Source organism: Haplochromis burtoni, unplaced genomic scaffold, assembly GCF_018398535.1.
Source record: "Haplochromis burtoni strain Fernald_Lab_line unplaced genomic scaffold, NCSU_Asbu1 Contig_270, whole genome shotgun sequence".
In the NCBI taxonomy this organism is placed as follows: domain Eukaryota; kingdom Metazoa; phylum Chordata; class Actinopteri; order Cichliformes; family Cichlidae; genus Haplochromis; species Haplochromis burtoni.
In genome coordinates this window covers 324,141-349,616 of record NW_024582631.1, presented here as the reverse complement: position 1 = coordinate 349,616, position 25,476 = coordinate 324,141, and the positions used below count along the sequence as shown (strand labels likewise).

The 25,476-nt window shown below is 41.0% G+C and overlaps 2 protein-coding genes across 3 annotated transcripts in view; one reads left to right on the top strand and one right to left on the bottom strand.

The window, feature by feature from the left end:
- Positions 1 to 856: 856 nt before the first annotated feature.
- blmh (bleomycin hydrolase) lies at positions 857 to 22,348 on the bottom strand. The gene is made up of 12 exons (XM_005939587.3): positions 22,193 to 22,348; positions 19,943 to 20,140; positions 16,441 to 16,550; positions 15,610 to 15,751; positions 15,270 to 15,358; positions 15,061 to 15,153; positions 8,198 to 8,353; positions 7,933 to 8,091; positions 7,774 to 7,841; positions 6,899 to 7,016; positions 6,544 to 6,610; positions 857 to 1,163 (listed from the first exon to the last, which is right to left on the bottom strand). The coding sequence occupies exons 1-12, from the start codon at positions 22,200 to 22,202 to the stop codon at positions 1,015 to 1,017; spliced, it is 1,359 nt and encodes a 452-aa protein (XP_005939649.1). The 5' UTR covers positions 22,203 to 22,348; the 3' UTR covers positions 857 to 1,014.
- A 1,318-nt stretch (positions 22,349 to 23,666) lies between these two features.
- si:dkey-52l18.4 (uncharacterized protein LOC560708 homolog) overlaps positions 23,667 to 25,476 on the top strand; it is a 3,775-nt gene continuing 1,965 nt past the window's right edge. Inside the window, exons 1-4 of one of the 2 annotated variants that reach the window (XM_014339176.2) lie at positions 23,667 to 24,094; positions 24,596 to 24,937; positions 25,033 to 25,278; positions 25,379 to 25,407. In XM_014339176.2, coding sequence (XP_014194662.1) covers positions 24,043 to 24,094; positions 24,596 to 24,937; positions 25,033 to 25,278; positions 25,379 to 25,407 — 669 coding nt within the window. In that variant the 5' untranslated portion in view covers positions 23,667 to 24,042. The remainder of the gene's footprint in view (positions 24,095 to 24,595; positions 24,938 to 25,032; positions 25,279 to 25,378; positions 25,408 to 25,476) is intronic. The other variant, XM_005939581.3, reaches the window with a different exon arrangement.

The following is a 25,476-nucleotide window of genomic DNA, read 5'->3' as shown; positions in this document are numbered from 1 at the left end:
CACTTTGTGTTGACTTTGTTTAAATGTGCTGTAGGCTATAAATAAAATAGACGTGACAGTCAATACAAAACATTTCAGACATTTTTCACAGTGCATGTTTGGAGGTACGTTTCTTCATTCCTACAATTAATTTATTTAACACAATTCAGTGGGCTACATACTGAACTTAGAAACAAAGCATGGTTCCTATTGTCTGTCCTGCTTGTACTGATCTAATACCAATACTGGTGTTGACATTGATCTACCCACCTCTACAGATGGCTGCAGCAAAGCCCTGGTGAAGCATGGCAAAGGAGGACACCTGCTCTTTTGGTATGTCCGTGGGTTTTTCTTCCAGCAAAGGATTTTCCAAGTGTTACAAATTAACATTTTTGGTTATCAGTTAATTCTCTGTCCCTTAAAAAAAAAAAAAGGAATTTCACATCGAGTTGGCTGTACTTCTCAAAGGGTTAATACAACATTTTTGTTCAGTCTCTCAAACTTCAACTGCATCTGAAAACTGCGTCGCTGTCCAAAAAAAATCTGGACTGCTGTTTGCTATTCAGGGGCTGGTTTACACTGTGCTGATTGCAGGGACGGGAGGTTATGATATGATTGCGTTACTAGTGTGTTACTTCCAGCACTTAACTATGAACTGCTGTTTTGTCCTGGTGAAACACATGCACACAAAAATGGAATACATAAACTTCAATTAAAAACATTCAAACAACTTAACGGCCATGTACAATATTTGTCAGCAGCTAATCAACTAATTAAGTCCAGAGCTGAGATTGCAGATACATGCAGTGTGTAAGCAACAGAATAAACCTCCAGCAGTCTGAGAAAGAAAGAAAAAATAGACAAAAGACAAAGGCAGTCTGGTAAAAAAGAAAACAAAATCTTTATTATTTTTTCTAGAAGTACAGGCCGTTTTAGAAGGAGGTGTTGGGGAAATGTTGGAGAGGTAAAAGCAGCTGAGGAATAGGGCGGAGTCAAATTGACCAGAGGGTGGGGCTAAAACCTAGATTTCTCTAGCTATGCCAGGGATCCCATCGGGTCCCAGGCAGGAAGTACGATGGGATCCTGTTGCATCACTTCCAGGACATCATCAGTCAGGAACCTCTTGTCTACCACCACCTCGTAAACATACTCAGAGAACCAGTCATCCGTCATTATCAGGTAACCTACAGAGACAGAGGGAGACAAGAAGACATCAGGTCAGCTGCTTGGATTCTCCTTGTGATTCAAGTACTCAGCAGAAGACTGACTCTTTTCAATAAATTACTAAAACAAGGAACAAATGTCCGTCAGGTTCTGGTCAAGAATTAGATCAATATAATAGGTAAAGTTAAACCCTAGACCTAAACAATTTTCACATAGAAAAAGGCTTTAACTGTTTAAAATGGCAAAATTGTCTGTGAAACCAGACAACGAGAGTCACAGCACCCAAACTTCAGGTTTGAAATTCACTAGAAGGTTTGCATATTTTGTGGTAGAAACAGGTGTCTGAAAAGCAACAAACAAACAAACAAACAAAAACCCACACACGTAATGTATTTTAAAAAACAAAGATGTACAACTGCTTCCCATTATTGTCTATCGTCTCTTATACATTTGATGATGAGATCATTCCGCAGTTAAATTAACAATTTTGCCGTCCAGAATCTTCAGTTCTTCTGAGTCCAGTCCCATGTTGAAACATTTATCTTTCAGTATATCGATTTAATAGAAAATGAAGAATTCGGCCAAAACACAAACAATGAAAAATGTTTTATTTTTTTTTCATAAAGGAATATCATAAAAATAATAGGCCAATTCGTGCGTGGTAGAATGTTCCTTCAGCTCTTGTGTTTAGCACCAAAGGCGATGGCTGAACACATCAGAAAGCTTTACAATGGCACGTTCATCCAGCTCCCAACATCTGTCAATAGCAGCAGCAGCTACACCCAGACCGAGCTGGATAAGAAGCCTACTCTCTCATTGAAATGGAAAACTTGCATGATAATGGAAATTGTTTAGCAGAACTCAGGAAATGAGGCCAGTTAGCATTATTTATCAACATCTCTTGTGCCAATATCACAATCTGATATAGACTTAAAAAAATAAAAGAATTTTATGAATATGGGAACACACCAAATGTTTTAGTATAAAGTAGCTGCTGTAAAATTCTTCAAATACTAGCTTTTTTGGGGGTCCACTTGTTTCCAAATAATTCTCACAGGTAGACAGCACTACACAGACTCATACAAAGTGGCTTATTCTATTAATCTAGCGATAATGTGGTTATGCTTCTTTCATTGCAAGGGGAGGAGTAGAGAGGAAGAAGAATTCAACAGAATGGTCCAGCACACTTTGTTGATGCATGCATGTTTGAAATCCTGCTAAGTGCTCTTTAGTTTTAAACTATTGTTCAACAGGCAAAAGAGCTTTTTGCAGACACGAAGGACCCCCGCCCGTTATAGTTCACACTATCCCACCCTTCAGTACGACATGCATTCTGCACTTTAGCTATCAGCTCTGCATGCACACCCTGATAAAACCAAACAATGTCTGCTTCCCTCTCCCTGTGTCCCTGTGTGCAGCCGTACAAGGTCAACATGAATGAGTTCAGATTCCTGTGAGTTTACCTTGAGCTTACACTGAAAGGATGCTGGAATAACCTGATCACTTTCTGGATGAGAATCTAGCCCCATACTGAAACGATTAATTAAAATCAAAGATGTCTGTGTGCGTCTTCCGCATAAATAAAAGAGGCTAGAAGCTCGGTGAAACCAGAGCACCTCAGACCTAGCGCTGAACTGGCCCATATGGGAAGCTGGATTAGAACTGGAAACACTGAACTCAAAGTTCATTTACTTTTCTTTCCCCCCCTTCCTCATACCACCTTTTTGCTCCAGCTCTTCCTTTTTTCCTTCCCCCCCACCCTTTCTCGTGTGTTCGGAATTGAGCATCCCTCCAACTGTCAAGTTGACTTATCAAAGACGTCAGGGTAACCGCAAGAACGTGCACAGTTCAAAACAATGTATCGGGGTGGCGTGTGTGCTGTGTATCCGTGTTCTTCCAAGTACGCAAATCTCACATGGCATACTGCCTGGTTCTCACTGCAGTAACCATGTGTGTATTGATGTGAGCTTCCTGGAACCCGCGTGTTGGGTGGCATAGTGTGTGTGTGAATGTTGGGTGTTATTTGTTTTTTGGGATAGGCTGAGTGTCCTGTCTCAGACCAGATGGGTATAGTGTAAGCGAGCCACCTATTCAGCTATTCTGAAGTACGCAATCTGGCCCAGAGGATCTGTGATTTTAATCCATATTGCAAAAGAGAAAAGGTGATGTGGCAATGATTTAGACATTTGAAAATAGCCATTTTTATCCCGTTTTGCACACTCTAACTACTGAAATAAACTGCAAAATGCCTAAAAGCATGACTAACACTATATACACAGTGTATTCGCTTTCATTTCATGGTTTATTTTTTAAAAACCAAACAAAACAGCTAGCCGTTTTCCTTATCAGCATGACTAATGCTGCATTTTGTCCTGCTAGCTGCCACATTTTTGAACATTTACAACTTTTTAACCTGACACAGTGGGTAAACACTTGTTACTTATTAGATTAATAATGATGTGAACGTCTGTCAATGACATTTACAACACTTAAAATAGCTGCTGTAGAAAAACCTACTTGAGGGTCACAAATGTACAGCCTTCTACACTCGACTTTCTGACCATCACGAGTTCACCACCTGAGTAATCACACTGCAGCTGTACCCATATTACTTGTAGCCATACAAGCCACGACGGCACAGCCTGCAATGACCGACCATTCAGAACTGTCATTTCTTCCAATGCATATTTCTATGGGTCGACTCAAAAGAGAGAAACTTTGGTGGTGAAATTGCAGAGCAGTGCACAAGTATAAATGTGTGCAGTAGAGTCAGCCACTTGTGTAGACTCAACAAGGTCATTTCAGCTTCTGTAGGTTTGCAGCATAAATTAATGATCAAGTGGAAAAGAATAAATGGATCAATGGAATTAAAATTATATTTATTTGTTTATTTATTTAAACACTTGGGCTCTTTCATAGTGTAAAAAGCAGTTTTATAAATTTAAAATGTTAGTTTCCTTTACAGGACTAAAGAGCAGATAACCGTTTGGGTGAAAATAACAAATCTACAGAATCCTTAAACCCATATTAAACTCTCAGCGATTGAGACAAAATATTACTCTTAAACGGTGTAAAAAGTTCGAGTTGTAAAGTGAGCAGAGTCATAACAACGTCTGTTTGAAGGATTAAAGATGGAGGAAACGGAAAGTTAAAACTCTCCTGAGAGATCCTTTTATGGTTAGAAGAAACATTAAAAGACCAAAGGGAGACATCAAGTCTTATAAATCTTACGAGCACTTTCCTTCTTGGCTTCCTTCTTTTGTTCACTATTCTTTAATTTCTTCAGTTCTTTGTCATTTTCCCCAAATTGCCTCCACATCTACTTCCCTTCTTTTCTCCCCTCAGCTTTTGTCAAACAAACATAGCCTCCAGATTACCCAGTGAACTCCACTTCTCAGACTTTTCTTTTCAAAAGAAAAACTTTATTAATTTGGCTGTGGAGGGGCTGGGGGCCCTGGCCTCCCCTCATCTGCTGGTGTTTATGGAATAAGATATGCATGAAAAACACTTCATTTGACTGAGGGGTTTTCACATGTTTTCTCAACAGTCACTAAGGTTTGTGGGTTCAAGCAAATATTGAGAGTAAGTGTGCGTCTCGTTATGTGTACATCTTGTACTGTATGTCTGTGTGTGTGTCATGAGACGATCCACCACTGACCTTAAATACTCTCCCATCATTTGGAGTGGAAGCCTAAGCTCAGTAACAGGGCGGTAAGGCAGAGAAGATCAGAGGAAGATTAGGAAAATAAATAAATAAAATAGTGGGCATAGCAACAGTCATCTGGGGCAGTGGTGTGGAGGACCTGTTGTGTTGGGAGGGCTGTTGCATAAAGGAAGCCAAACCTACTTAATGACAGACACCCTACAGTTTTCCATGACTGACTCAGGTTATCAAAATTAAATCTAATATGTGGTTTAAAAATAAAACAAAAAACAACTAGACCACTAAAAAATAAACCGTGGTTCAAAAGTTGAAATTCTTTGTACGCTTCTGGTGTGTTAGACAATCAAAAGGTCTCCATGTCAACAGCTGAGGACCAAAACACACTTTGAAACATTTCAGACCTTAGCTTCTACTATGCGTCTCTCTATTTTTAACGTTTACCTTTAGCTCTAATAACTTTATAAAGCACATTAAAATGTGCTTTATAATCACATGTGCTGGTATGGATATTTCATCCCATTTCCAATTGGATGCCTAACTGCTGGGCCTGTATTCAATTCACACTGATAGGATCATTTAAGGCAGGTGGCACGGTGGTTAGCACTGTTGCCTCACAGCAAGAAAGTCCTGAGTTCAATTCCACCACTAGGCCAGCGTCTTTCTGTGTGGAGTTTGCATGTTCTCCCCATGTTTTGCATGGGCACTCTGGCTTCCTCACACAGTGCAAAGACATGCAGTTAGTGGCGTTATGTTAACTGGTAACTAAATTGGCCCACAGAGACTTTCTAACACATTTTAGTCATGTGCTAGTGTGGATGCGGGCCGTTTTCAAATCTGTCTGGGCTACTGTGGACGTAGTCTGTGTCTATCTGGTATCCCTGCAACAGACTGGCAACCTGTCCAGGGTGTACCCTGCCTCTCACCCTACGACAGCTGGGATAGGTCACAGCCCCCCTAAGACTAATGGACATTAGTTATACATGGCACTGTATATTAAAATGCATTAAAATGCTGGTGTTTGGAGATTTATGTAAAAAAAAAAATTACCTGACAGATAAGTCAGCCTGCTGGACGTTTGAGCATAGTAAGTCTGTCCAAGGAGACTGTTCTCCACATTTGGAGAGTCAAATTCTGTTTTATATGCGTTACTTAATATTAGTAGATACTGAGACAATAATGAGAAATTTCCTATGTTTGGGAAATTACTATTTTTGATAGCTGTGCCTGAGAAGCACACATACAGTCAAGCTAGCTTTAGCTGATAGTTTGGCCCCTAAATATTCAGTGCTGACCAACAAAGGGCCTGACATTCCTGACTCGAGTCCAAAAAGAAAGATTAAACTGTTGCCTGTGAGCTGTGTTGCTTTATCTAACATTCCTTATTTCCTCTGCTATAACCTGCCCTGCAGAAGTGCAGATATTTGCACACAATTATGAGACAGAAGCCAATAGCAGAAATTCCTTTTTTGAATAAGCATGCATAATCTGTGTCAAACTTAAGATCTGTAAATTTCATAACTCTTATTATTTTTATTTTTTTAAATAAAGGCCCCCTGCGTTTCTGTTGTGGTGAAGAGGAACATAACCAATTACAAGTTCAAGACCCTGTTTTTAATTTAAGGAACACAAACAGGAAGATGACAGTTTAATCACCCGACCAGAGGCTGACATCTGACAATCAGCGTCACATCAAAGAAATCAGGCTCCTGCTCTGCAGCAAGAGGGTTTTGTGTTACCTTTGTTGCCACGGTCGTCACCCCAGGAGTTTTCCACCCTCCACTTTTCATAGCCTTCTTTTCCATCCTGAGAGACAGAAGGAGAACAAGAGACAATGGGAGATAACAGTGAGACAAGAGGAAAGAAAGTGTCCTGACAGCTGGGGTTACTTAAAAAGGGGGGAATTGACAGCACTACAAAAAAAAAACTGCAGCGGATTAAAGCAGTGTAAACACACGGCAAGACTTTCATACAATAAACCTTGGGAAATTCTGAGTGTGTGTGTTCTCGCTGGACAGTTTGTATAAGTACTGCATGTACACACGAGTGTACCAAACAGTCACATACCTGTACTGCATGATTGTGTGAGTGTACCTTGTCTGTGACAGCGGTGAGAATCATTGCATGGGTCATGAGAGAGTCGCCATATATCAGTCTCTCTGCCTTTGAAAGGTTCTTCACTGAAACCCCAAACACAAGCTCATGGTTGAACCTGTATGAAATGCACAAAATCATGTGATAACTCCAGCTCCTCTACACACTTATGACAAGAAATGGTTTACTGCATTTGTGATTTGTCATGTTTTAACAATAATAAAATCTGTTTCTGACAGGAACAGTGGGAAGAGATGTAATGACCATAAAAAGCCACAAAACACGCTGCCTTCATAAGCTGGGATTTTGCAGCTAAAAAGGCAGCCCGCTGTTTCATTTCCACTTTGAGCATGTCTGTCTAGAAATGAGGCCACATTAAGCCTCAGCCTCATTCCAGTTATAATGTACTGTTACAAGAAGAGATCTGTGTGAAAGATGAGCTTCAGTGGAGATCAAACCAGACATTCGGCACCATGCTGGTTTGGTTCAGCGGGCAAATTTAAGCCTGGCGCCAGCAACTCAGACACAGATGCTGCTGCTGCTGCACCTGAAGGGCAAAGATGGGCACTTTTCCTGCGTGGGGAGACGGACACCTCAAAAAGGCAGATGTTGTCTGGTCCGGTCAAATGAAGATGTGGCACAGATAAAAATAGTTCCCTTTGTTGTTAAGGCTTTTTAAAGATACCTTTACCACAGTCAAGTGAACAAAACAGATTTTCCCACTGTTCCTCTAATCCTTAAGTGTAAGAGAAGGGAGAAAAATCCAGTTTCTTTGTTTGGTATGCCAAAGTTTATCTTAAGATAAATCCCTACTTCAACACTTGTTGGAGATTTGTTCATATACTGTACACTGGACATCCTTCAGTTATACTCACACATTCATGTCATTAATGCCCAGCTTGCTGTGGAAATGTTTCCCAACGTCACAACCGAACCACACAGCCTAAGATGGGTGGAAAGAAAAAAAACCAAAACAATAATCACAGTTGTGCACACATCTGTGCCTGGAGTTGTGCCCACTTGTGCCAACGTACCTCTCCATCCTTTATGGACTCAGCTGCAGCTTTTTTCAGTAGCTGGATGGGCTGGTTGTTGTACAGAGTGCTGCGACCACCAACCATGTTACCCAAGAACTCGACACTGTACAGCTTTCCATAAGGATTCTGGGGTCGAGGGTCATTTACAAGGCAGACCTGGGGATAGAGGAAATAACCACACAAGATCAGAGTTTCTACAGCTACACAAAGACCACAGAAACCTACAGGCTCTCCATCTGTGGTGTCCAAGGGGGTCACTTACTTTGTCCTGAATGTTGTATAGGGGTTTCACATGCTTCCTGTAGAACTCCTGAGGAGTGAGCGGTCCCATGCGATTGAAGTTCTTATCCTTGTCCCTGTACTCCCAACAGATGGTCTCAGGAGGGCTGCCTAGACAAACACTGGCCACTCGGAAAACCTGCACAGCACAAAGACAGTTTAGATAAAGGTTTGGCTTTAAAGTCTATTTAGCATTTGTAGACAGTTTAAAGCAAACATAGCACATTTCAGCAAACTCTACATTTTAATAAGGCAAGCAGAGATTCCTACCAATTCACCTCAACTACAGAGACGGAGGGAGCCACCGCTTTCACTTGAGCCTGTATATTCAATATTCCTAATTTGCAAACATCTGTTGTCCATCCCTGCATACCCTTGATGAGTACCAAGACCTCTTCCAATTATCCCTGCATTTTCCCACTGCTGCGCTTCCATTCTTTTCCATTTGCAGCACACACCCCTTTGCCCTTCCGCCATGTGCGTCTTCCTTCAGTGCAGAAGTTCAGAGTGAGTTCTTGTGGGCTAAATCAGGTTGTTTGGACTGGGCCGTCTGTCAATCTGGCCCTCCTAACCCCTGATATAGCTATCTCTGGAATTTCCCCCTTAAGCTTTTCAATACTCCCATCCTCTGTTCTTTTCCCAAGACTGAGCACATACTTTTCCTATGAAATATGATTAATACGGGACTGAGAAATTAATCATTGTATTGAGACCATTATTTGCCGCAGATAAAAAGAGGGCCACTAGACAGTGACACATTGCCTTGGCAATGTATCGCTTCAGTGTGTGTGTTAAAGGACTGAAGGAAACCTAGCTCCTGTGGCAGCGCTTTCCTGACCTTTACACACATTTTAAATATCCCATTATATAAAGTAGAATGTAGGAGCCCCACTCCAGAAATGGTCACATAGTGGAAAAAAGGCATAAATTCAGGCCAGTCTTAAACAAACAAACCAATCCCCTCTTTGTTACAGAAATGCGTAAAGTCACAAAAATACAGACGCACACAAAAATACACACTTGCGCTGAGTCAACAAAAGCATCTGCTTAAGCTCCCCACACCTCCGAACTACCCAATTCAGCCACTTTATTTAGACTGCTCTGTGGGCAGGAGGACACACAAGGGTGTCCATCCACTCGCTAGGTCTTAAAATACACCCGTCGGGCTCTACTCCCTTTTCCTCCAGTTCCTGTATTTAATCTCTCCTGACAAATTGAAACATTTCCACTTGCTTTACAGTTTTCTTCTTTCTGATGCCCTGACACATACAGCAAGTGTCGCCCTTAACACCAGCCTTGTACATTCCCATCGGACCTGGCAATGTAAGTAAAGCGACTGTGAGGAGAGGAGACCCTAGTCAAGAGAATAAACAGCGACAATGACATGAGAACAGGATCAATAAAGAAACACCTGCTGCCTCAGTGACTGACATGCATGAGTGATGGGGAAAGAGGGACAGGTGGGGGGGATACAGAATAGCAAGTTTGCAAAAATACTGGGCTCTCTCTTTCACATCTCAATGTAATGTGTCTGATTTGATAATGTCAGAGTAGGTTTGAAATTAATTTCCACAACTCCAAGTTGCAAGCTTTTTCTAATTTGACTCTCAGAAACCACTTCAGTGAGTTAAACTGTCTAAAGATTTGTAAATTCCTATTTTGAGACAGTTTACAATGATCCGAGCCAAAGCCCCTCGATTCTTTCCTAAACCCAACATGCGTTGTTCATAAAAATCTGCAGGGCTCCATCCGTGTTTAGATTCTAACTTCAACAGCCATGTCATTCATATCTTAATATTCTAAACATCTGAACTGTTAACAGGTTTCAGGAACCAGCTGTTGTAAGTGATTATGATGGAGTTTGTCAACATGCGGCTTTCTTTTCAGCTCAGTCTGTAGCGGAAGACCCACCTCAGGTCTGTCTCCATTCTGTGACATAGTGAGTTTGCATGTCTTGGTACAAACAATGAGCTGAATGCACGCTATTGGGGCTAACCCTGGCTAATGCTTGATAGCATCTGCGCTCCAGTGTTGAAGACACTGGCCCGAGTTGGCTCGAATTAGTAAAACGTACACAAAAGCTGAAAGAAGTGATTAAAAAGCAATTTACACATTTAATATCATTGCAGTTTAAGAATAATTCACAAAAGTTGGTACAAAAACCACAAAAAATTAATTTAGCCGTCAATACTTCCACATTTGTAACATGCTCTAGCAACAGATTTAACTTGCAATCCTTGTTTCTGCTTTAAAAACAAACAGTGGTTTCTGTCATATCAGGCCTGCTTTCAAACAATGACTGAGTGTGCATCAGAAATTAGTGAGGGTGATCAGCTTTACTGGTACTAATCCGTATCCCTATTCTAATGGTCATTGAATAGAAACCATGTCTTTATGGATATAGATTTACATCCAAGTGTCAAATCTCTTCGTTAACAATACAGAGGAGGGCGTCAAAAGTCATCTTTATGGAGTAAAGGGTTAAAACATACATTTGATGGTTGAAAATGTTCTTGGATTGGCACAATTTGCCGAATTGAGGAAAACCATGCACCTCGTTGTTACTCTGACATAAATTTATAACCATTGTCTAGAAGCTGGACTTGTGAGTGTAAGCAAATGACACCATGCAAACAGTTTGGATAAAAATGAGTGAGGTTTTGATTAAACTTCCATGTTTTGTAAACATGCAACACATGTGGGCATTGTTAAATTCATGCAATTGTGCATGAAAAAAAAAATTCAAGAAATGTGGGTGGACAACTCTAAAGTGGCTATTCTGAGGCTGCAATGACTGCAGCCGGTAACAAAGACATATGTAGGAACCCACCCACATCGAACAACAAATCAACTGAGCCAACAGCCTGCAGCGCAGGGTGTGTGAGCTGTGGTAAGAGGGTTCCTCTGCGAGTTGATGGCTGTCTCGTAAATTAGACTTGTCTTAAGAATCTCTCTCTGTATTCAGAGCCAAGAGCAGAGCCGCACATGGTGTTTCTGATTCCATGACGCAATGGAGCATGGAAAGGGTACGGTGGTGGCGTGAGGAATACCATCTGTGTATGTTTCATGTGTGTGAAGTGCTGCATGTGCACGTATAGTTTCCAGTGATTATGCCTTTGTACTGTCTACTTGTCCACACAAGTGACAGAAGAGAAACCCCGATGCACATCTGAGAGAGCATGAAAGAAGAAGGCTGCCTCAACAACGCATGTATGGACACGGGAATCCTAGCAGCAATAACGACAAACTGTCAGCGCACGGCGGTGATTTGAACGCCGTTTCTGCAGGTGCATTATGAAGTGGGTTAAGGCTCTTTTGCCAAGGTTCTTAAATAAATGTTATGTGGTTTGAGTCAATGTGCCTGAGCAGTGTTAACACAGACACACACACACACACACACAAGACTTGATTCTTCACACGCAAAGAGATTCATTCAAATCAAGCACACCCCAGGTACAGTAAGTGGAAGCAGAAGCAGCGACCCAGGGTTTCTGTCACGGGACTGTGTGTGGGGCTTGGTGATGAAGACCAGGGCACAATCGCAGCTGCCACGTTTGGCGGGTGGACAGCATCACTTCCACATGCACCCAAGTAGGACTGGCACTTTAATCCTGAAAAACACGTGTGCACACATGGATGCAAATGCACATGAACATGCAGCAGTAACACTGTGTTTTCAGACAGAAGTCTGGAGGTACACAGGGTTCTTGTGTCCACAAACACTGTTTTGGTTCTAAACGAGATGAAATAAACAGTGAATTTTTAATCTTAAACACAGGTTTCTTAAAGCCTGCCTGTCCTGCATGAACTTGGGCTCACTATTGGCACTGGATGGTGGTATTGTGAACTGGCTGCAAAGCCTCTGGTAAAATGTCTGTCATCGAAGGTTTGACATCTTGATCCTAATTTACAGAGTTACTATTTAGGAATGTTGTTAAAGCTACAGCAACATGGGGATGAGGCCAATCCCAGCTGTCACGAGGCAGAGGCAGGGTAGACCCTTGACAGGGTGCCAATCTGTCCCAGGGCTAATGGTGAATGGACTGTAGGACAAGCCAGAGTACTCTGAGAGAACCCATGGACAACATGCCCTCATACCTACATACAGAAAGGCTTCAGCCAGGTGGCGGATACGAACCCAGGACCTTCTTTCTGCGAGTGCTAACCCATGTGCTGACCCAATGACGTTAAAAGTTATAAATTAAAGAAAGAAAGAAAAAGTAACAAATCTTAAGTGACTAACTGCTTAAACATAATCAATGAACTGGACACGTGGATGGATGGATAGATATAAGAATCATTATACAATTTCGTCTGATAAGCAATAAATTTAAAAAAAAGGAACCTCAACACTTCAAGTAAACCATCCAAACAAATGTCTGTTATGATGGTGAAAGCAAAACTCATTACTAATCTCAGCAAACCATGGAGAAGACTTATGATCAAATACAGAAACTATGGTATAACCCCATTCACAGAATAAAAGTTTAAAGAAATTTAACATTTATTCCCTTATTGCATTTGCTGGGAGCATCCCATTATGAACTGCGATCAGAATAATTTGGTTCCATTTTGTAAAAAATAAATAAAAAGAAATGAGTGTGGTGCCTCACAAAACAAAACACTTCCAGGTGTACATACAAACATGCTGACAAACCTCTGTCCTCCCACCCGGTCCTCCATCTTTACTCTTGCACAGCATGTGTTTGTGGATGTACATGTCTTTGTGTTGATGGCTGGGCATCCACCGAGCGACTGTTTAAACAAGCAAACAGCCAGCAGCACAAAACGACCTAACAGCTGACAACAAAAGCTGCTTAACCAGACCCAATTGTCTCAACGGAAGCTTGACTGATTGATCGATTGACCCACCCACATACACAAGAGCCGTGAATAAAGCTTCACACCTACATAGTGCAACTTGCCCAGTGTTCAGAAAGCACACACGCAAGCACACTGTGTACCACATGTAGTCCCCCTTAAACACGTGTTATGCTCATGACGTGTTGCATGTGTTTGTTTACATGTGCCTGCACACCTTTTATTGTATTGTCTCTTTGAGGTAAACCAGCATCACTGTCCAGCATTAGACGTCGGACTGTTCCATAAACAAGATCGCTATCAGCAACTTTGTCACATGAGAGGTAGTGTGCAGGTGAATGGACACAAACACAAAATGTAGGTCAAAGCACTGTCTGCACATTAGAGAAAGTTAAAAAAAAAAAAAAAAAAAAAAAAAAAAAAAAAAAAAAAAAAAAAAGGCCCAAGATGCATTTACTGCCTTTACAAAAAGTCAAACGTGAATGAGCACTGTAAGAAAAACAAAAGTCATCATGCATCGGCAGACAAATGCCAACATTTGTCTGGTTCTATTTAAAGGAAACCTTTCCTTAATCATTTATAAACAAGATGTTGTCAGTGTTATGAGCCTGGAGCCAACAGAAATGCATTCGTTTTTGTTTACTTTTTTTTTTTTTTTAAAAACCATACAACAGCGGTCCCCAACCTTTGTGGCGCCACGGACTGGTTTATGCCCGACAATATTTTCACGAACCGGCCTTTAAAGTGTCGCGGATAAATACAACAAAATAAAATTAGTAAAATTAGAAGATTTATTCATAACACACGTGAAAAGACCCAGGAAAACCGAGTTAACGATAAAAACGATAACAAAATAACGCTGAAAACCGATTAAAAACCATACATTTCACACCTGAGCCTCAACTCTCGCGGCCCGGTACCAAACGACTCACGGACCGGTACCGGTCCGAAGCCCGGGGGTTGGGGACCGCTGACAGAGTATTGTGTTCTCCCTTTACCTTGTCTGCAAATGCATGTCTCTGCAACGTGCACTGATGTTTAACTATAGCGCTGGGATATTATAAATGCATTTCTATAAAACCAATTATTTATCATTGGAATTTAAAAATCTCAAATTCTCTTATTGGACTTGGGAAATTTTGATACCTACATACTAGATGTCACAAACTGGAACTATTGCTTGTAATAAATTAAAAGTTGCTGACAACTTCATATAGAAATTGAACACATCACCAGGTAATGTTTAATCTAACAATAATTGTTCATAGACACACTGAATACATATAGCCTGCTCTGAGCATCTCAGTTATGTATTATTTGACAGCTCCCTCTTCTGGTAAAAGTGGAACAATGTTACAAGAGCTGCACATTTTCCATTCGCTTTCAACACTTCTGTGTCTCTGCAGGTCTTACTTCCTGTTTCTAAAACTACAACAGAACTACCAACTTCTGCTCTCTTTTACACCCTTCTGCTTTTATTTCCACTGCTGCAGCCATCAAATCTGTCCACCTGTCACAACTCTGATCAACTAAAGATGAGAACCCCCTCAAACCCATGTCTTTAAATCTGCTGATCAATGAAGCTTGATCAATTAATAAGAAGAAATAACACTGAGTGAAAAGAAAAAATTTGAGCTGTGGACTGGAACCGGAGCTTACACACAACTCGTCAGTAAAATGTACCTGAGAACTCACAATGGCTTTTCACACACTCTTCTATTGGTTAACCATTTGTATTTTTTATTTTTACCTGAAAAATTATTTTTGGAGGTATTGGGGTAGCTGAGAGGGTATATGACGCTGCCACCTAGCAAAGAGCCTGGGCATTCAGCCAGGTGAACTCAGCCCTTAGAGTTCCTGAATTTTTGGGAAGTAGCACACTTTGAGCAGGCAACTGCTCTAGAGGTCCCACGTTTATTCAGAAGTTCCTTCGTTCAAGCACAAACTGTGATCCTATAAAAGTTTGCAGTGCTCTGAGAAAAACACAAGCAAACAAAGAAACTGCACATGCGATTTCAGTCTCACCTCCTCTATCATGCTGTCCATAGCTTCAGACAGTTCGCCTTTACTGGCATCGCTGGCCACCATGTTCCTCAGTCTTAGGCAGTATTCTCTCAGCTGCAACACATCATGAGGTAAACAGTCAGGATGGGCTCACTGGCATTATGAGACTTCTAGCTGGACACATATGTGAGCTCCGTTTGCTTTGAACTGAAGGAAGTGTGCAAAAGTACCTTATGATTGAGGATGTCATTCATTCTGCGTGAGGCCTCTGAGCTGTGTGACTCTGGGAAGCATTTCTTTGGAATGACGCCATACTTCTCTGTAGACAGCACAACATTAAAAAAATTAATTAAATAATAAAAATAATATTATTTGTAAGACAATAACAGGCCAGAGATTTTAAATCCAATGAAGCTCACTTTCCAGTATGAAATTAACTGGGGATCACTATTCTAGTTAATTTTATATATTAAAATTAATATATTATTTTTAACCTATTCAATGTTAAGTTTATTGAATATGTTATTCAATGAACTTAACATGAACCACTGTGCAATGATAAGAACTAACCAATGAGATTGACCAGCATGTCCCACTGCCCTCCATCATTTGTTGGATTGGAGAGAAGAAACTGGACCAGGCGTCCATCCACTGGCTCCTTCCTCTGTGCCGTCTCCACACAGGCTTGAAGGAAGTAGTAACAACGCTCGATCTGAGAGATAACAACAAAAACAGAGACTGTCAAAGTAGACAGTCGACCACATGAGACTTGAAACAAAACCAAAGAAGAAAAAAAAAAAAAAAAAAAAAAAAAAAAAAGGTACCAGAGAGGCATCGTTCAGCTATCATTAGACTTATTACATATTTAAAGAGCTACTGTCATCAACTGTAATTTGTTAAAATTAGTTTTCATTTAAGACTTTATTGAAATTAGTTAAAAATCTAATGCAATAGCTGATAACTTAAGGAGAGTTTTACTGTTTCTTTGTTTACGACTAATACCACAGTAGCTGAAGCTCCCATATCTGGCACCTGCCACAAAGAAGGGGTGTGTTTATGATGGGCCTGCTAAAAGTACACACAGTTTAAAAGAGAAAGATGACGGCATTTTAAAAAAAATCAACAAGGAGTCACCGTGACGTTGGTCCGGGTGGAGCACTGACAACAACGCACAAAAGGGGGTTTTAGGTGGGACAATGACTGTATAGTAGAAAAGGTGCAGCATAATAACACCACACCAGTGGCACATGCATGCACACACAGTGCCCCAACTCCAAAACAACAAAAACCATCCATTTACCAGAATGTTACATCACCGAAATGTACCAAAATAATAATAATACTAAAGGAGTGAAAAAGCCCACAACTATAACCAATATGTGGTGTTACTGTGTGTCTTACCTTGTCCCAGAAAAATAGATAGGACTGACTAAACTCAAACTCTTCTATGTTAAACTTTTTCATGAAGGGCAGTCGCATGACGTTGAGGCACGAGAAGATCCAACATCTCCCTAGTGATTAAGAGAAAACAGATTTAGAAATATGCAGGTTAGTAAAGGCTTAATGCGCAAATGGCAATATAAAGCCATCCTTGTGCGCTTGTGATGATAACAAGTATCACAAAAACCCTGAAAGACTAGGATCGCTTGTTTGATTAGATCCCTTCCCTTCAATGAATAACAGGGCTGTAGTGGACCAGGATTTCTGCAGCTGAGACCGATTGGGTGGTTCATTAATTAATAATTGGGTGGAAATTTAAGGTTTTCAATTTGCTGAATGCTGAAATAAATGGGCAGCAATGGCTGTCAACAGGGGCTGATACACGGCTTCATCCGTTTCTAAACAGCAGCCTTCTCTTTTAATGTGGCTTTAATTTCTTTCTTATTTAATCTATTTTTGAGGCAAGACTAACTTTGGTAGCCCACACCATCCCCACCAACACATGAGTCATTCCAGCTGGATCTCTCATGAAGGCTGTGAGGTGCTGAAATCCACATAGTAGAACAAGCCAACCCAAAGATGTGTCAGCTGACCCACCAGAGGTTAATGCCAAACTGTGCAAGTGAAACATGCTAAAAAGGGGAAAATAAACTTGTTATTTCAGTGAGAAAAATATGTAAACACAATGCAAATTTTACATTTCATGCAAAAACTATAAATTATGACAGAAGCTCTGAAAGAGGGAGTGTGGCGTACTTTACATACATGCAGAGAAACCACAGCAATGATTAATATACAGTATATATTCCACATTACACACTCCCTCTGACAATATAAGGAAATAAAAAGTAATGCTGCTTCCAGTCCAGCTAAACGACAGGTCAAACCCTCTTCTTTCATCTGCCCCCTTTAGAGGTTGCCATAGAAAATCTGTTTTTCATCTGAGTAAATATCACAGATAATTGTGTCACCGACACTGTAAAGAATCAGCTGTAATGTTTTGACTATTACAGAATCACTGTGTAATCATAGCATTATTATTATTATTATCATCATCGGCTACGTATTACTGTCATATCTTGAGTTAAGACTGTGATTCCCACTCCTGGCAATAATTAATCAAATATCCAGCCATGTCTATTCATCGTTTGTCATGTACAACTGCAATCAAATTATATGTTAGGAAAAATAAAGTGTTATTTGCTTCAGAAATGACATCACTAACCGGTGTGTGCCAACTGTCAACGGTTTGAACTGTAAAATGTTGCTGTGAGGACAAATATACAACATTACTAAATTCAGTGTGTTAAGCAGTAGAGCAGGGCGATATGGCCAAAAATATTTATCACGATATATATTTGAAAATTTGCGATAACGATATAACTGACGATATAATTGATGCGAGACAAAATACAACTCCACAACATTACTAGCGCAAAAAGACAACCTTCCATTTATTTTCACTTAAACAAGAAGCTGGTTTTTATGTACATTAAAGCTTTATAAAAATGTAACAGTGCAAATGCAAATTCCTTGCTGAAAGTTTAACCAAAAGGCATTTCCAGTAGAAATGGGCTGACATATCCTGAGCATAACCATGTATAATATCCACTGAAGTTAAAAAGAGGTGCTTTGCAACATTAAACTGCAGTGTGCAGTACGTATTTTCGGACCATAAGGTGCACGGGATTATAAGGCACATTAAGCGAAACAAAGCAGTCAGATAAATCAAACTTTATTAAACTCATTCTTCTTGCTTCCTCCACTTCTGTACCATTGATTCATTAATGTTGAATTCTCTGGCAGCTGCTCTATTCCCATGTTGTTGCAGTATATTAATGACTAACCTCGTATTGTGGATGGATTATCTCAGTTGTTCTCCTGACTGAAGTTTGGTCCGTTTACAGCATCCTGCCATGCGATTGCATTTGTCTCTAACCATCAGGAACCTTAACGTTAACTTTTATAAGTGGAAAAGTGTTAGTGTTCGTCCTCCAGCTTCACTGTTTATGTTATGCTAACATAGCTGTGTCGCTAGCGATCACGTAGCACATCATTATATACCAGCTAGCCCAACTTCAGTAACCCTACAAACGTCACTGCTGTTTAGTTTCCTGTCTTCATTTATGTTGGAAGTGATAGCAGAGCTGTACGTTTGATTTTTTTCAGAAATCTCTCAGTCAGAACATGCTATATCATGCTTAGGTAACTAGCGAAACTAGCGAGCTAACTTCCGCTAGCTTCCTGCTAACTTCTAACTCCGTTAAATGTAATACATTTTGTTTTCATGGATGCCTGGAAGTTAAACTTCATAGTTACACCTGGTAAAGCAGCAATGCTGATCGTTTTATTAAAGATGAAAGAATTTAGACAGTTTTTAACTCTCAGTGATGCTGCAGTGTTCGTTTGACCTGAAGCATACGGAGTTTAGGACCCAGATTACTCCCAGATTTAAGAGCATCTTAGTCCGACAAATACGACAATAACGACGGCCGCTTGCATGTTCTGCAAAAAAATGTGCTTTGTCGTGTATCTGACGGACAAACACCAAACCAGTTCCACATCACTGAAGTTGCACCATTTTTACAAACCAATTCTGGTTCATCTGTTTCACTCAACAATCGGCCATGTGCGTATGAAAACAAAGGCACTGCGCATGCGCGTTTTACTCCCATTCTATCGCGATATTTCATTTTCCTATCGTTGCCTAACATTATACCGGTATTACCGTGAACGGTATAATATGGCCCAGCCCTATTAAGCAGCTGTTTGGGTTGACTGACAGGTACAGAATAATACACCCAAATGCAAATGTAGAAATTATCCACGTCGTTCTTGATATTAAAAATAAACACATAAAACAAACTGTTTTAAGTTACTGCTAAATATTTTGCACATAGAAGTTTATTTATCACAATCAAACAAGGTGTAAACATTTTGAGCATCTATGACTGGCGGCGGATTCAAAGATGACAATGAAAACTAAAAATGGGAATGATTTCTAAATGAAACAGACAATAAGTGGCACCCCGACACATAAAGAAGAGCATAAAGCATCAGGCGGCCCCTGGCTGATCATTGACTAGTTTTGGATAAATGGCACATGGGTGGCACAGGGGTGCCGTAGTTAGCACCTCATAACTCCCGCCATTTTTTGCTATGAGGACGGGGTTCTCCAGCAAACACTCTAAAGCTTTCCAGGCTAATGAGTTCCTTAATGATATAAATCAAAACTGATTTCTGAACAACCCTAATTTCAAAAATCACTTTTGGCATCGACCTGGCACTGTGAAGGGCACGTGGCTGGAAACCTGAATCCTTTTGGGCGATGGCCAGTCCCCCCTGAAACATGGCATTTCAGGAACACCTTACCCAAGCCATTCAGCCCTGCTAATACAAACACTTTAAACATGCATCTTGTGCAGAGTACATGTGTATGCAAATGTATTACATCATGTCCTACCTGAGTTTTTCTGGTTGGTGATGGGCTTGCCCTCTGTGGGGATAGAGTGCTGGAAGATGTGCACAGTATCCTGTACAGTCTGCCGGTGAAGACAAACCTCCAATGGGTCGATGCAGGTTGACACATTCTGGGCCAGCAGATAACGCGGCTCAGACCGCATCCGCTTAACAAAGGTGGCTACCTTCTCTTGACTCAAACCTTTAGGAACAAGAAGTGGGAAACAGGGAGTGTGATGGGGAAGAGGAAAAAGATAGGAAGGGATGGAGAGGGAGGACAACTAAAGTTAGCACATTATAGAAAAGCTAACATGGCTAGACATTCAGACAGATTGTCTGCATCCAAAAGTGGAATTTCCTACCGTTCCAATTCCCATGACTCAACTGTGCGGTTTAAACATGCACACTTCCCACTTAAGAGCTATCTTTTGAGTACTCATGCACTCAGATGTCAGAAAGATGCCTCTAATACCAGATCGATAGTCATAAACTAAGACCATATGCTTTATTGAACATAACCGCCTGGTGCTTCACTTCTTTTTTCCACAGTCCACACAGAGGTTACATTGAAATCTATAAAAGGTACCCTATACGATTAAGATTAGCCCTCTGATAAAGAATAAAGAATATTCTGGGTACATGGAGAGGCAGTACCAGCAAAAGAGGACTAAAATGAAGAAAGCTTTGTAGTAGCACTACTACAAGTTGCCCCAGGGAGCTGAGGGCTGGTCAGAGCTGGCTGCTGGGATCACTCATCTGGCTCCATCTGTGAGAGGAACGCACTGGAAAGCCTGTCCAGTCCCACTGGATGTGGGTAAGAAGGGGTGTGCGTGCACACACACAGAGTCAAACTGGCACTAGTGTGTGTGTGTGGTTTTTTTATTCTGTCAAATAACAGCATAGAGCAATTAAACATTGAGAGGGACATTGCCTAGTCATGCATGCTGCCTCGAGTTCAAATCTCTTGCTCAGCTGCATTCTGTTATTTTCCATCAACACAAAGCTCAAATGCACTGACCATCGCAGATTAGGACAGTGTCAAATCTCATTAGCTGCTGCGTTATCAAAAAAAAGAAAAATGGGAGAAAAAAAATGTAGAAGCCAGCCTAAGGCAAAGAGTATTCTGGGAGTGCGGCCTCAGTCATGTGTCAGTGCAACACGGTTTTCCTTAAGCCACAACAGCTAAAAGTTACGACACTGATCAGTATGGATAGATGAGGAGGACATGTGTCAAAGGGTCAGCATGTAATAGTAAAAGCCAGCATCTTATTTAAATAGATATCTGATAGGAGTGTGTGCACGTGTGTGTGAAGAAACGGGAAAGACTCAGCCCAAACAAAGTTAGTTGGCCAGGCTTTTAGCCAACAACTGAGTGCATGAATGGTGAGGACAGAGATCAGGGTGGCTTTCTATGGAAAGGGGCCAAGCACAGGCAGCCAGGGTGACTTGCAAATTTACACACCAGTGCTCTTACAGCTGGCTTTACATTAGCCAAGCACTTTATTATCACTGCTCCATAGAGCTGGAATACAGACTTTAAAAAAAAAGGAAACAGGCTTAGGAGGTGGTCATTGTTGCTGTCAGCTTCACAATAATAAAAAAAAGACAATATTGAAATTCTTAATGTTTTTAATTTGTTTAATTTCAACGTATTTTTTATTGTTAAATGTTGCTGTATAAATCAGGGCAGCTGGCTAACACGGTCTGTGTTAGCCAGTTAGGTTCAAGTTCAAAAGTCAACCTTTGCCCAGAAGCATAAAAAGAGTTGTAAAACAAAGTAGGGAGTATTCCTCGGCTGATTGGGGTGGTTATTGAGATCTACTGAAAAATAAATGAAACTATTCTCTTTTCTGGTAAAAAGCAGGGTTCCCCAAACAGAACTCTCACTTCCATGAATGGCCACGACTTTAAAGAGTCGCTGTGGCATTTCCAAGACGAGCTAGCTACTCTCTGGCTAATAAATCCCGTTCCTGGAAAGAGTTCCTGACGCCTGAGCAGAGGAGCAAGATTAATGTATTTAAGATTGTGATGTTGGCACCGTGCTGACAACCCCATAACCCGTCGGGGGGTGAACTGTCAACCTAGCTCACAGAAGGATGGACGGCATAAAGTCGTGCTAGCAGGCTGGCATGCTAACGCAGTGAATGCTAACGGGTTAGCTCGGTCAGCTGTCATTCTCCTGCAACCAAATGCAAGCTCCACTCATCCAGGCAGCCACAAACACTGAGAGGGGACACAGTGACATTTAACCTACCAGTTTCCATGTTGCCGAGAAGCTTGAGGAGCGTCAACTGTTGTCCAGGAAAGTCGCCGGCTCTTTGTTTATCTCACCGACAGTCTGTCAGTGTGACCACGGGGTGCGCTCGTTTATGGGCTCCTGGCTAAGTCTTTGACGTGGCGGCTGGGCGGGGTTTGAAAACTGCAGACAACATTAGCTCATGAAGACGATTCACATACTTTATAAGGGCACAGTCCCTTTCCCTGCTCACATTTACATCTCTACTGCACGCATTTTACTCTTTATTTATTCAAGAATATAAAATCTAACTTAGTTTGGTGTAGTTCTACTCAAAATTTAGCTTAAAAATAAAAAGCTGTTATCTGTAACAAACTAAGGAAATAAAACAAATATTTTTACACTGTTTTCCTAATTAGTCAACATTTCCTGCTAGTAGCTTACAAAGGAGTAATTGTTCAGTGTTCACTTTTTGCCCATGTATGCAAATCATGTTACAGAGAAAGGGACAACATTAGATATACTCAACTTTAGCCACCATTTTCAGCCTCTGTGGGTTTCTCAGCTAAATCGCATGAATAATAACCTCAGTTGTAAATGCAGGCAAAATTAAACTAAAGTAATAACACTCACTACTGGCGTCTGTAGTTTTTTTTTTTTTTTTAGTTTCTTTCCAAAAGGAAGCATCCTTCTCACTTCCTCTGTATTTCCTGCACAGCACTGTGGAAGATAAACAAGCGCTCCCAAAAGTTAAAACTGAAAGATTTACCGCATACGAAACGTCCGGTTTTCAAAATAAGATCACGTGCAGCACTTTTTTAGCGACACAAGCGTCACATAGGACTTAGCAGGAAATGGGGACTGTATGTGCTTTAATCGCTTACATGCGAGTATATTCCCTTCAAAGGTAACCAAAGCGTTTACTTTGAAGATTTGTTGTACGCTGAGAATGGGCTTGCAGTTGTACTCCGAGTGGAAAATCCCTACCTGCGCGTTAATAGTACAACAGAAACGTAATCGTAAAAAACTTTCCCCAGGCTATTTTCTGAAATAAAGAGAACACAAGCACTTTCGCCATAGTAACAGCGGTAAACTATGCAGCCAATGCAAGTGGGTCGTTCCTAATATTTGGTGCCACCTGTGAAGCCCACCCGTGACAGAATATAGTGTATTTGTGGAAAAGTTATTTCTGCAAGCTTGTCTTACACTATTAACCCCTTTCTATCATATACATCAATTATACGCTACCAAAACCGTTAATTCTGTAAAATATTCAATGTTTTCTTTTTTAATTATTTATTTCTAGTAGGAGTAGTGCTTGTTTGGCTTCTGAAGTGGGAGATGCCAAAGTTTGAAAACCACCGAGCTAGTGAGCTATTCAGCTTCAGCTGTCAGAGATCTGTAAACTCCAAATAACCACATAATCAGCCATCTATGCCTTAATCAAGGTCTCTGGACTAAAATGTTAATCAAGACCTGCACAGAAATGAGAAGGAGAAGGATTTGCTGGTTTCTGTTCTCTTTTGTCTCTTCATGTTATAGTTCTTTGAAGCCAGCCCCTTTCCTGCAGGAAATTTTATATTCCTGTTCATGAGATCACTGCTTCCCGTATTTCAGTTTTGCGTGTGTGTGCTTGTGCCTGCATGTGTGGGTAAGTGTTCACTTCCTTCATCTCTGACCGGATTGGAACAACAGCAGGAGAAAGGAAATACAACATAATTACTGAGTAAAAGAAAGTGAGCCCACTCTGATTTCCAGAAAGTGTGGCAGCATTTAAGAATCAGCCGTAAAATGTAAGCACAAACTCTCTTAGGGGAAGTGATGAACGGCAGACAAAAACACCGTTAAACACATCTTTACAGTCAGACATGTATACCTATCTCCTCGGTGTCATCAGCTTCGTCTATGTCTTCCATACTGGTAAGTGATCTCCTTTTGAAACTCTGACCAAAGTTCTCATTACATAAAAGAAAGTCTCTCTTCTTGCCTTAAGATTTTTTTTTTTTTTTTTTGGGCGGGGGGGGTTGTTCACTCGTGTGAACTCTCCATCTTCAGTATTTTATAATAAGATGCCATTTGCCATGTGTTTGCCTTAAAAGCTGTGGTAATCACAGTCATGCCAAAGCGCACTGCGTGCGTCTAGTTCTTTGAAACGTTTGTTAAGCTCCGTGCCTTTTAAATGTGGCCGCCATATGCGTATTTTATTCTGAATGACGTGTGTTTCACTGCATATGGAAATTAGCAGATGTACCAAGTTAAACAAAAACATGTGCGTGTGTGTTTATGTTCGCTGATTATTAATGTGTTTTAGTGGTTATAATCTAACCAGATTGGGACAAAGGAGCACCAAACTGCACGAGTTTCCTTGGCTACACATTCATGTTCCGCTACAGTGACTTAAATCTAAATTCCTTCTTTTAGGTCTCTGTGCTGAAGAATGCCAGCTTAGTATTTTGGCAAAACGCGAGATGTATTATGTGCCAGAAGGGGGCATCTTGTCATTGTCCTGTGTAGTTCAGCACTGTGGAAACAACTGGACCGGTGCCTGGATGTGGGAAAATTCAACATATGATGTTAGGAAGCCTGTGAAGGAAAGCGAGAGACACCATTTGACCAACAAGACAATTTCAGCCAGTCAGACAAAGCTATTCTTAAACATCCAGAGTGTCAACCAGTCGGATGAAGGTTCCTATGGATGCATGGTTGTTTGGGATATAGGTATAAATGAAAATGGACATCGCACGCACGTGAACATTACCGCAGGTACAGAGAATGACATATAATGAAGTGCATCACAGTGCATCTGCATTTTGGCCAGCAGGTCTTACTGCTTGTCATGTATCCTCCTCATCATATAGCTCTCGTCACAGGTCCCTCTCCAAGGAAACTCCTGCACAGGGTTTTGATCTGTGCTTGTGCATTACTCTGCCTTCCCATCATCCTGGAATTGGCTCGCTGTCTGAGCTCAGAGGTCAAACCACAGCCACTTCCCAGGGCAGAGGTCATATATGAAGTTCCATATGCAGCCCAACAAACCATCTCGGCTCCACAACCTCCACCTCGATGCCCGGTACCACAGAAATGCAAAACATCCCCTCCCAAAGGTATATCCTGTGTGTTTCCTTTTGTTAACCTGTTATGAGGCAATACTGAGAACGGCAATTTTTACCATGCTGTCTTTTCTTCTTTTTTTGTTTTTTGCAGTTCCACCTAAAGTCAAGAGGAAGCCAGAAGTAAGTGAACGTACAGTCCCTGAACATTGTGAACTCGCTGGCAGGCTTGCATCTCCTAAACTGTGCCCC